Genomic DNA, 13,215 nt, shown 5'->3' with positions numbered 1-13,215 from the left:
CTAATCCATTTTGATCAGCCAACAATTCATCATAAAAACATGCAATTTAAGCAAGGAAAATGAAGAGAAATGCTTAAGGAAAATAGATTTCAAGCTTAAGTTGAAAAATCCTACCTTTTTCACTTGTTTTCCTTGATTTTCCACACTTTTTCTCTTGAAATTCCTCACCTTAAAATTCCTATTTGATCTAGTTCGAGGATTAAATAAACTTTGTTGTACCTTTAGGTACAATACCGACTTTTGTAAATTTTTCGGGACTCTCTTAGCATGCAATCATGCTATCATCACATGTATGTCATGAATAGTATTTTATAAGGTCGGGCTTTACATAATCTATTTGACTGTTGTCAATTTGCCATTGGACCTTTTTGGTTGGGAGCTTCAAGGTTGAAGAATTATGGAAGTTTACTTTTTTTGCAAAAATCTTTGTAAAATCTCAAAGTTTATCTGAGATCAAGGATTGAGGTATCCTCTTGAGTGGTGTGTAAGTTTTTGTAGAAATTCATCACATTGGGATTTAGAGGTTCTATTTAAACTTTAAAATATAGAGAGATTACGTTTTAACCTTCAAAATGTTATGAATATTTTTGTGAATATCCATTTATTCTATCTATATCTAGATTTGATGTAAATTAGATTGGATTAGGATTTAATCCATCTAATCTCTAAGTGTTATCTTCATCTTGTAAATTCTATCAAGATAAGGGAGTTATTTGCCTATAAATAGGCCCCCTCAATTCATTTGTAAATACACTTCAATAAGATATATTTTCCCCCTCTAAATACTTTCTTTCTTTTCTTGTTCTTTCAGTTATCTTTATTTGTTCTTTTAAATTATTTTTATAACATGTTATCAGCACGATTCTCTCTCACACTTAAGCTTCACAAAGTCGAAGTTTAATTTTTCTTCAGCTATCACAATGTCAAATCTTACAAAGCTTGAATTTGTGGCTCTTGATATTACTGGCAAGAACTATCTATCTTGGATTCTAGATGCTGAAATCCATTTAGATGCTATGGGTCTTGGAGACACAATCAAAGAAGAAAATAAAGCATCCAATCAGGATAAGGCAAAAGCAATGATTTTCCTTCGCCACCATCTTCATGAAGGATTAAAAATTGAGTATCTCACAATAAAAGATCCAGTCGATCTTTGGAAAAGTCTAAAAGAGAGATATGACCACAAAAAAATAGTAATTCTTTCAAAAGCTCGTTATGATTGGATGCATCTGTGATTGCAAGATTTTAAAACTGTAAGTGAGTATAACTCAGCATTATACAGAATTAGTTCTAAACTAAAATTGTGTGGAGAAAAGGTGACTGATGCTGATTTGTTAAAAAGAACATTCTCTACTTTTCACGCCTCAAAGGTGCTCCCGCAACAGCAATATCATGAAAAAAGCTTTAAGAAATACTCTGAACTGATTTCATGTCTCCTTATGGCTGAGGAAAATAACGAGCTATTGATGAAAAATCATGAATCTCGATCAACTGGTTCTGCTCCATTCCCTGAAGTGAATGCGACATCATTTAGAAATTCTGATCGTGGTCGTACTCATGGACGTGGAAAAGGTCGTCATAATTATCGCAGTCGTGGTGGTTACACAAATTATTATTCTGATAATAAGAATACCCACCAGAAGTGGATGAATAGTGAAGAGATACATGAAAAAGACAAAGGTGGTCAAAGTAAAAGGAATACAAAAAATGTTTGTTATCGATGTGGCATGAAAGACCATTGGTCACGTACTTGTTGTACACCAAAGCATCTTGTTGAACTTTATTAAGCATCACTAAAAGATAAAGGAAAAAATATCAAAACAAATTTTGTTGAAGATGATAGCCAAGTTGATATAACACACTTGGATGTTGCTGATTTTTTTGCCCACCCTAAAGGGCGAATTGATCATTTGATTGGTGATGGAAATCCCAATAATGAAATTTCTTAAATTATTTGTTGATGTGTTTTAGTACAACTCTATTAGGAACTTGGTATGTTTAGTATAATTCAATTAAGAAGTTAATGTGTTTTAATATGTTTATTAGGAAGATATTTTTTTGTATTTTAATAACAAAGTTTATATTTAATGTTCTCTTATATGAGTTTCTTACTATATATATTTTATTTTCTTGAAGAAAATATGGATATTCATCTGGTTAGATCCAAGATCAATGATGAAGATATTTGTCTAATAGATAGTGCTACAATGCAAACTATATTTAAAGATAATAAATATTTTTCCCACTTGACAATGGAAGAAGCTAATGTCAATACAATATCTGGTAGTACAAGATTAATTGAAGGCTTTGGAAGAGCCAATATTTCACTACCTGGAGGAACAAAGTTCATAATAAAAGATGCATTATTTTCTACAAGGTCTCAAAGAAACTTATTGAGTTTTAAAGATATTCGTTTGAATGGATATCATATTGAGACAATAAATGAAAGAAGCACTGAATATCTTCATATTACATCTATTATATTGGGTAAAAAATGTGCATTGGAAAAATTACCCACTTTGTCCTCTGGAATGTACTAGACAAAAATTAAAATGATTGAAACTTATGTAAACAAGAAGTTTACTGATAATTTTAATGTTTGGCATAATCGGTTAGGCCATCCCGGATCAATAGTGATGCAAAAAATTATTGAAAATTCATGTGGTCATCCATTAAAAAACCAAAAGATTTTTCAATTTAATAAATTCTCATGTGTTGCATGCTCTCAAGGTAAATTAATTTTAAGACCATCACCAGCAAAAGTTGGGATTGAATCCCCTATGTTTTTGAAACGTAATCAGGGTGATATATGTGAACCCATACATCCATCATGTGGACCATTTAGATATTTTATGGTTTAAATTGATGCATCAACAAGATGGTCACATGTGTGCTTATTATCAACTTGTAATTTGGCATTTGCAAGATTACTTGCACAAATAATTCGTCTGCGAGCACATTTTTTTGATTATGCAATCATGACAATTCGCTTTGACAATGCTGGTGAATTTACGTCTCAAGCTTTTAATTAATATTGCATATCTATTAGAATAAATGTTGAACAATCTATTAGTCATGTTCATACACAAAATGGTCTAGTAGAATCGTTTATCAAACGCCTTAAACTGATTGCAATGCCATTACTTATGAAATCCAAACTCCCAATTTCTACTTGAGGACATGCCATTTTGCATGCAACAGCACTTGGGCTCATCAAGCCAACAAGTTATCATAAATTCTCCCCTATACAATTGGTTTATGGTCAAGAACCAAATATTTTCCATCTAAGAATTTTTGGATGTGCGGTATATGTTCCAATTGCTCCACCACAACGCACAAAGATGGGTCCTCAAAGGAGGTTAGGAATATATGTTGGATATGAATCTCCATCTATAATTAAATATCTAGAACCCTCAACAGGAGATTTATTCACTGCAAGGTTTGCTGATTGTTATTTTGATGAAACAATGTTTCCAACATTATGAGGAGAAAATAAGCTGTCACGACCCAGTACTCCCCTCGAGCCCGTGACAACCGCCGCGGTGTCCCGGTAGACACTTATTGCCCGGAATGTCAACCCGAAACCCCGCAAGGCTTTACTATCAGTTTCTCTGTTCCCTTGTGAGCAACCATTGTCAAATATCGTGTTCTAAAAGATTTTAAGCTATTTCCAACTTTAAACAAATAAAATATTAATTTTTCGTCTCACAGGGGTAATTTGGTCATTTTTCTCAAAAATTTTGAAACTAGCTAAAACGTAATATTCAAGTACAAAACACACAATTCATATTCAAAATGAGTTTAAAAGTCTAAAATCTTCATTTAAAACGAAATTATGGTTATTTGAATATAATAAGAAAATAAAAGAAATATTAAGTAAAATATTCTATTTTCTTATAAAACAATATTTATAGAGTTATATGTGAATAATTTTGATAGCGTAAAAGCTAAATAAATTTATACATACTTAAATACAGTAAGTCAAAATATTTAATTTAATTTACAATAACAAGAGTGCCCCCGAATAAACAAAAGTAAAGAGGACTGTGAACCTACGATTTGGAAAATGCAGATCCCACTGTAGTCCTCGATGAGATCAGCTATCTACAGTCTATACTGAATCTGAAATGGGTGGAATTGAGGGTGGTGAGATTATAAAATCCCAATGAGTAAACAGACATCATCATAAACATCTAGAGTTGAGTACATGGAGATAATAAAGTAAATCATCATAAACTGGGTTATACAATTAGAACACATCTCGTTCAAAATACGTAAAAAGGCTTATGAATCTCATAAAAATCTAGGCTTGTGCCATAAATCCATTCTCGGGGACACCTTGGCCGAGGCATCCTACCGAGACCGCCAAGGCTATTAAAATTCACATTTCACATAAATCATGTTTTTGTTTTGAAAACATAGCCGTTCTTTGGCATTGGCTGAGTTCCCCCTCATGTGGTGGTTTAGCGTGAAGTGAACCCTAAACTTTACCCTCGGAGATACCCTACGCGCCTCTCCGTTCGAGGTAAGAATATAATGGGGTTTACCGTGCCCCTCTAAAAGGCTCGTCCACAGAAACCCCCTACTGCAGTGATTAATTAATATATAATCCACCATATAATAAAACTCAATAACATGATATGGCAATTTTGTAATTCGTAGTTTTTCAAGGTAACCAAACAATTCGCATTTCAATACAATTGCCAACTAGCCAATCATGCTCGATTTATCATAAGCCAGTTAATTTAAACAATCAAATTGCCACAATTAACAGTCTCCGTGTACTCTATTTTTCAAAATCACTATTAATTTCAAAATAATTTATAAATTAATTTCATTGAAACTCATTTATTCATAAAACATGAAAATTTATCTTTTTAAATTCCTTTTTCCATAGAATTCATGAAAGCATCTAAAAACCACCCTAGATAATTAAAATGCCAGTAAGTTTACTCACAATGTCTAGAATGCAGACTTTCGAAGCACTCTATCTACTGGTCCTCGGATGCAATTTCCTTGCCTTTATCGGAGGACTCACCACTTTGACACAGTACAAAATCGAGAGTTTCACCAAGTTGGTACTAAATCAAAATTAAACTAATTTAGACTACCAATGCATGATACGGAATGCAAAAATGCACTGGTAACTATCTAAACCCGGTATTGGCCTAATTTGTCTTATCACCCGATTAAATTCCTAACGGGTCCGTTTAAACTCCAATTTAATTCTTTTCAGTTTCTATACCTCAATTGCACCCAAATTAACTTAATGTCCCTCAGTGTGGTGCAAATTATCAGTCTCGATAGTAAATTATGAAAATACCCCTAGTGGGTAAAAATTCGTATTTTTGCTCCGAAAATTCCCATTATCCTAGGCTCATAATTCATTATTCCTTAACCAATTCTCCTAGAATAAAATCATACTCATCCTCACTCACTACATGGTAAATTCAGCCATTAATGGTTGGGGGAGAAAATAAATTCTTTTCTTGTTGTTTTGTTTCTAAATATGCTAAACTAACTAAAAACACTAACATAAATTAAAATCAAAAAAATCCAACAACTTTCTCTCTCCTAACCCATTTTTTCAGAATTGAATTCATCATGAAAACATGTAATTTAATCATGGAAAATAAAGAGAAATGCTTGGGAATAAGAAAACTCAAGCTTAATAGAAAAAATCTCACCTTTTTCACTTAATTTCCTTGAAAATTCACACTTTTTCTTTGATTTTCTCTCTCTAGGGTTTTGGTTTTGTTTTCTCTCTCTTTTTGCTGGTATGGCCGGCCATGGGGTGGAAGATGGGCTGATTTTGTGCCTTTTAAAAAGGAAAATAATAAATTAATAAAGCCATGACACATGGCATCATGTCATTGGCCCGTTTTTAAAATTTTAAAAATTTAAACATTTTATCTCCACCACATGTTTAGTCAAGGGTCAAAGATGAAGACAAAGGAAGACCATGTGCTGGAAAAAATATCCTGGTGGTGGAAAATTACAATTTTGCCCCTGAGGTGGTAAAATTACCATTTTACCCCTATACTCCAAATTATACTGAAATTAAAATTTTTCACTTCTAAACCTCAAATCATACTCCAATAAGTCAAATTATACTCCAATAAGTCAAATGGGGCCAAAAAATTCTTTTCTAAAATTCCCATTTTGTCTCCAAGTGGCAAATGACCATTTTGCCCCTAGTTAGTGAAAATTCTGATTTGACTCCAAATTGATCCTCAAACTCCAAATTACCATTTTAAGTCATCCATGAACTATGAAACTCTTAATCTCACCTTAAAATTCCTATTTGATCTAGTTCGAGGATTAAATAAACTTTATTGTACCTCTAGGTACAATACCGACTTTTGTAAATTTTTTGGGACTCTTCTAGCATGCAATCATGCTATCATCACATGTATGTCATGAATAGTATTTTATAAGGTAGGGCTTTACATAAGCAGCTGGAAAAGAAAATATCTTGGAATACATTATCATTATCTAGTTTTGTTCCTCGCACAAATCAATGTGAACAAGAAGTTCAAAAGATAATTCATTTGCAAAATATAGCAAATTAGTTACCAGGTGCATTTATTGATCTACAAAGAGTAACTAAATCTCATATACCAGTTGCAAATGCTCCAATCAAAATTGATATAGGACAATCTGTTGTTGCTAATGAGTCTAAGACACGTCAGAAGCATGGATGACCAATCGGTTCCAAAGATAAAATTCCTCAAAAAAGAAAAGGAGCAAATATTCAAGATGGTCAAGAAAAAGAAACAAAAACTCCATAAGAGACCCCTGACATAACTTCAAAAGAAATTCAAGTACCTAAAATTACTGAAAATGAAGGGATCTTAATAAATTATGTCATGACGGGAAAAAGATGGAACCGAAATGAAATAAACGTCGACGATATTTTTGCATATAATGTGGTGCTTAATATAATGAAAGAAAATGAGGATCTTGAACCTACATTTGTTGAAGAATGTAGATATAGAAATGATTGGCCAACGTGGAAAGAAGCAATCAAAATGGAATTAAATTCACTTGCAAAATGTGAAGTTTTTAGACCTATAGTTAGTACGTCAAATAGGGTAATACTAGTGGGATATAAATGGGTATTTGTGCGAAAACGAAATGACAAAGATGAGATTGTGAGATATAAAGCACGGCTTGTTGCACAAGGTTTTACCCAAAAGCCTAGTATTGATTATGAAGAGATGCAATTACATTTCGATATTTAATTAGTTTGGCAATACATGAAAAGCTTGAAATGCGTTTGATGGATGTAGTTATAGCCTATTTATACGGCTCACTTGAAAATGATATCTATATGAAAATCCCTAAAGGATTTAAGTTGCCTGAAGCATAAAATTTGAAATCTCGGGAGATTTATTCGATCAAATTAAATAAATCTTTATATGGATTAAAACAATCCTGACGCATGTGGTATAATCGCCTTAGTGAATATTTGTCGAAAGAAGACTCAAAAAATGATCCAATATGCCTATGTGTTTTTATAAAAAGATTCAAATTTGAATTTGCGATAATTGCTGTTTATGTTGATGATATAAACATTATTGGGACTCCTGAAGAGTTATCAAAAGCTGTGGATTATTTAAAGAAAGAATTTGATATGAAAGACCTTGGAAAAACAAAGTTTTGTTTGGGTCTTCAGATTGAACACTTGACAAATAAAATTTTTGTCCATCGATCTAATTATATAGCGAAAGTGCTAAAATAATTTTATATGGACAAAGCGCATCCATTGAGTTCACCAATGGTTGTAAGATCATTAGATGTGAAAAAAGACCCTTTTTGACCTCGTGAGGATAATGAAGAACTTCTTGGTCTTGAATTATCATATCTTAGTGCAATTGGAGCATTAATGTATCTTGCTAGCAATACACGACCTGATATTTCATTTGCTGTGAATTTATTAGCAAGATATAGTTCTTCTCCAACTCGAAGGCATTGGAATGGAATTAAACATATACTTCGATATCTTCGAGGAACAATGGATATGGACTTATATTATTCAAATGCATTAAAATCAGATTTAATTGGTTATGCAAATGCAGGATATTTATCAGATCCACATAAAGCTCGATCCCAGACAAGTTACTTATTCACATATGGAGGTACAGCTATTTCATGGCGTTCTGTAAAGCAAACTATAGTTGCTACTTCTTTTAACCATGCAGAAATTTTAGCAATTCATGAAGCAAGTCGTGAATGTGTCTGGATAAGATCTATAACTCAACATATTCAAGAAATGTGTGGTTTGTCAACCAAGAAAGAAATTTCAACAATATTATACGAAGATAATACTGCTTGCATAACACAGTTAAAGGAATGATTCATTAAAGGCGATCGAACAAAACATATTTCGCCAAAATTCTTCTTCACTCATGACCTTCAAGAAAAGGGTGATATTAGTGTTCAAAAAATTCGTTCAAGTGACAATCTAGCAGATTTGTTTACTAAAGCCCTTCCTACTGCAACATTCAAAAAGTTGGTACAAAAGATTGGGATGCGTCATTTTAAAGATCTTAAATAATGCAGTTGTCAGGGGGAGTAAAATACACATTGTACTCTTTTCCTTCATTAAGGTTTTTCCCACTGGGTTTTTCTTGATAAGGTTTTTAATGAGGCAATATTTCATAAGCGTATTCTTGAAAAGAATTATGTACTCTTTTTCCTTCACTCAGATTTTTTTCCCATGAGGTTTTTTCCTTGTAAGGTTTTAACAAGACATATTCTTAACACAATGGATATTCAAGGGGGAATGTTATGAATATTTTTGTGAATATCCATCTATTCTATCTATATCTAGATTTGATGTAAATTAGATTGGATTAGGATTTAATCCATCTAATCTCTAAGTGTTATCTTCATCTTGTAAATTCTATCAAGATAAGGGAGTTATTTGCCTATAAATAGGCCCCCTTAGTTCATTTGTAAATACACTTCAATAAGATCTATTTTCAACCTCTAAATACTTTCTTTCTTTTCTTGTTCTTTCAGTTATCTTTATTTGTTCTTTTAAATTATTTTAATAACACAAAATTTATTTTTTAGAAATTTTATCTAATTTTTAGAAGATAAAGAGATTATGGCCTTCAAAAAGTATTGTTTAAAAGCTTTATTTAAATTTGGAAATATAAGAAGATTATATTTTAATCTTAAAAAAGTATGTGTATAGGTTTTATCTAAATCTTTAAAAAAATTGAGAGAATACACTTGAGTTTTTAAAAGGTATTTGTATTAATTAAAATTAAATATTAGATTGAACTCCTTAACCAACTAAGGAAGAAGACGTAGGTATCAAGAAAAAAAACCAACCTTCTATAAATCAAGTTTGCATTTTTCTCTATCTCATTCTTTTCTTGTATTGCATTTATTTTCAATTTAGTATCTATTTAATTGTTAATCAACTAAATTATATATATCATATCTTTTGAAAATTTATCATGTAAAAAAGAATTTTGAAAATCTAATTCACCCCTCTTGAATCATTCATTCTATTTGAGTTAAGAAATAAATATGATAGTATTAACACATTTCAACACTAATGCAAAAATGTTAATTTTATTATTCTTATATTAAAAGTAGAGGTCCGTAGGCCTCAACTAACTCCATCGAGCCCACATGGGCCATTAACAGTATTAGGCTCATCAAAATAAAAATAAGCACTAATACTTAATTAATTTTCTCATCTAAGCTTCTATCTTTCTATTATAATCAATTGAATCCTTCAACATTAATTTAAAATCAATTGAGCTCTTATATGGATGGAAAGTACCATGTGGATTTACACATGGTATAAATGAAGTTAAATATTTGTTTTGTGACACAGAGGACATGAAATGAACTTTTTAATGCGGGGTTAAAACACAAGTTTGATTCTTGCTTTAATTAAATGTGGATTATGGTCTCTTTGACAATAATTACTATAAATTGATGACGTGTATCGTTAAATTGATGTGGTAAGTTACCTATATTTTTGGTTAATGTAACTATTTTCATAATAAAAATTATTAATGAAATAATAATTAAATAAATAAATAATAGTAAAAAAATAGAATCGCAAAGAATTAGTAAAGAATTGTCACATAACTTGCATGTCAGTTAAAAAATAGTCATGGCATTGATTTGAATTGATTATTGATGAAGAGACTAAAATTCACACTTAATAGAAGTATGGGATCGAAATCTTAAAAAAAAAGAATAGGGGTTAAATTAAAATGGCTTAATGCTCAAATTGGGGCTGAACATTTGGGTACTTTTTCAATTAAGGATCAAATGTTTCAATTGTAACAATTAAGGGCCAAATATTTTTGATTCCTTACAATTAAAGACTAAGTTGATAGGTGGATGGAGCGTGTATTACAGGCAATAGAAAATCGCATGAGCTGATGACATGGCAGCTGACTTGGCATGTTATCGAAATGGCAACATTGTGATCTAAATCTTTTGCCTAATTTTCCCCCATTTTCACCTTTTTTGTTTCATCATCTCTCTAATTTATCTTTCCTCTCCTCAGAGATAGGCATGTGCACGGTCATTGGTAAGGCAATACAAACTCAAGACATCGAACATTATGAAATCTGTTAACTCATGTCTGAAGCATGCAAGACAAATGTTAATCACTATTTTGATCGAGTTCATTAGAGACATGTGCTAGGATTCGACCTCATGTTCAAACATGAAAATAATTAAGAAATAAAAGTATAACACAGCAGAAAAATAAAAATACACTTAATCAAAGAAATAGCTAAAACTTTCAGGATCACTGTGTTTTTCTTGCAATTTTTAAATTAATTATGAATACTTTTAGGTTCAAGTATTACATACCTCGCTTTAGATTTCGTAATCAAGAACCAATTAAATCCAAAAGCGCTTATGATGAGGCAAATAACTCGAAAAAGAGAATAAGATAGTCTAAAATCCTACATTCGAAATCTTTGCTTCTTCACTTTTAGGATTTGTCAAATTTTCAGCCACCCAAGTGTTTAGCCTCTTATAGTAATCCACATAATGACTGATTAAGACCTTGTCCAAAGTAGGATTTTCCTTGTACTAGCAAGTTTTGTTTCTAAAACAAAAAGACCAAAAGCTCTTACAGAATTTTATTTCTATTAGATAAAGAAAACTATTTTTCTTTTCTTATTTTTATGAAACAATTAAGAAGTGGCTGAAGGTTTAGAGTTTTAGTTGGTTAATATAACATATTTATATAGCCAAACTAAGTTGTAATCCTAGATACAACATTTTTATTTTTATTCAATTAAATTCTTGTGAACTTAATTAATTTTTTAACTTTATTTTGGTCTATTTTAATTAAGTTCAACTTAATTGATTATCCATATTTAATCTCAATCATGTCACTTAATGTGTGTGACCCATTAGGCTTCTAACATATTAACAATAAATATAAATCATAATCAAATATCAATTTGATAATTGATTTATATTTATAGATCATGAGCAGTATTTAGCAACACATCATGATCACCTAAATTTTAGAGAGTCAATAAAAGAATTTGACAAAGCCATTTAGTGATAAACCTCTCAGTGCAATATAATCCTTTTAGCAAATATCATGAATATGTCATAAAGTATAGCTTAGTGTCTACTTATGACATTCCATATTAGTTCTCATAATTCATGACTAACCTTATGAATTTAGAAAACTAACATTCCTCAAATTCATCATGCTTTGGCCATAGATTTTATACAAGTTAATCTAGAATTGAAAACAAGTGAGATACATCCCCTCATATCACTTGGGATGATGAATCCTCTCTAGACCACTCATCCACCTTCATATGCTTCATGGCATAACCAAAAACACCTTGGTTAGGCATCTGGTCTCCTCTAGACCTGTACGGATAAAATTAAAGTATGCCATTCCCCATAAAAGATTACCTAGTGTCTCAAGTTTGAGGACTAGTTGCACGACTATCACATGAGAACATATTCCATAGACACTTAAGTGAAATACCAAATGGAGTTCTTGTAGTGGGTCATGTTCAGAGAACTTGTTCTTTAATAAGCACCCACATGCCATCCTTAAATATCCCATATACTTTAATCTATGAGATCGATTGCTTACTTCCCAAGTAAGGAGGTTTAACATGTACCAGTCTTTAAGCATTGTCAATGCCATGTCTTGACAATACAATGACCAAGAACAATTTTAGGATCATGGCTTTGATGCATAGTGATCTCATATTTGTAACAACTTTAAAATTCTCTTGCAAGGCCTTTATGTTCCATGAACTTCATCCAATTAGTGCTTAATAACTCTTTATTATTGCACTAACATGAAGGAAAACCTTTATCACATATAGTTATGAGATAAAGTATGTATTAAATGATAATATATATTCCTTGACTAATCCAATTCGCTCAAGGGCATATACCAATAATCTCCCACTTGCACTTGAGTCAATTGCTAACATATCCAATATTGAACTCTTTTGATTAGCGACTATGTCTTTACTAGGACAACTCAAATTGTAATATTTGGGAATATGTTAATTTATATATTTGATAATCTTTTTATTGTCATAATCAAAATACTAATTTAGATCACAATGAGACCTTGATTCAATTATTAGGGCTCTCGTTGTTACTTTAACAACTTGGAATCATTTATTGGTTTATCATACCAATGATCCAAATATCTCTCCTTTTGTAGCCTAAACAAAAGGTTTGTATTTGATTATAGATATAATTAAACAGTTACCTCTTGTTTTGAAACCATTTGAATATAACCACTCAATCATGACTCACTTTTAACACTTAGGATTCTCTTTATATTAAACTCCTTGAACATGTCATCCTAAATTCTTTTGTTAAGTCCCCTTTTAGGTTTTAACTCGTTAGTCCTATTTTATTTTTTTTAGACTAAAAAATGTATCTTTTACACTTTTAATGAGTAACTTATCTTACTTCCACTAACCTTATGATTTGCAGAAAATATGTTTACCTTATTCAATGTATTCAACTACTTTGAATTTATTACATTGAATAGAGATTATTATCCAATCATTCATTTTGGATCATTTAGTAAACTCATCTTATACAAGTAGAGCATCAAAATGCATCCTACTAATAGTTTGTATTTAACAGATGAATAATGCATCTTTATACATCCCATTAAATCAATCTTTGTGCATAGATCTTTTCTATTGGATTTCATAATTT

The 13,215-nt window shown here is 31.2% G+C and overlaps 1 protein-coding gene and 1 long non-coding RNA gene across 2 annotated transcripts; one reads left to right on the top strand and one right to left on the bottom strand.

Moving 5' to 3' along the window:
• Window positions 1-920: 920 nt before the first annotated feature.
• Window positions 921-1,787, top strand: LOC108660679 (uncharacterized). Its single transcript, XM_088803549.1, has 2 exons — window positions 921-1,161; window positions 1,243-1,787. Exons 1-2 carry the CDS (start codon window positions 921-923, stop codon window positions 1,785-1,787), a joined length of 786 nt encoding a protein of 261 aa, XP_088659675.1.
• Window positions 1,788-4,025: 2,238 nt separating this feature from the next.
• LOC148764179 (uncharacterized) lies at window positions 4,026-5,731 on the bottom strand. Its single transcript, XR_016024455.1, has 3 exons — window positions 5,688-5,731; window positions 4,958-5,040; window positions 4,026-4,122 (listed from the first exon to the last, which is right to left on the bottom strand). It is a non-coding gene; the product is annotated as an uncharacterized LOC148764179 (long non-coding RNA).
• Window positions 5,732-13,215: the final 7,484 nt, after the last annotated feature.

Source organism: Theobroma cacao, chromosome 2 (genome assembly GCF_053813885.1).
Source record: "Theobroma cacao isolate CCN51 chromosome 2, ASM5381388v1, whole genome shotgun sequence".
In the NCBI taxonomy this organism is placed as follows: Eukaryota; Viridiplantae; Streptophyta; class Magnoliopsida; order Malvales; family Malvaceae; genus Theobroma; species Theobroma cacao.
The sequence above is the reverse complement of the archived record's forward strand: the minus strand, read 5'-3'. Positions and strand labels throughout refer to the sequence as shown.

Bases quoted from the DNA above. Each gene is read 5' to 3' on its own strand.
- LOC108660679 (XM_088803549.1), top strand. From the start codon at position 921: ATGTCAAATCTTACAAAGCTTGAATTTGTGGCTCTTGATATTACTGGC. The intron at 1,162-1,242 runs GTCTAAAAGAGA...TGTGATTGCAAG, and splicing joins TCCAGTCGATCTTTGGAAAA to ATTTTAAAACTGTAAGTGAG.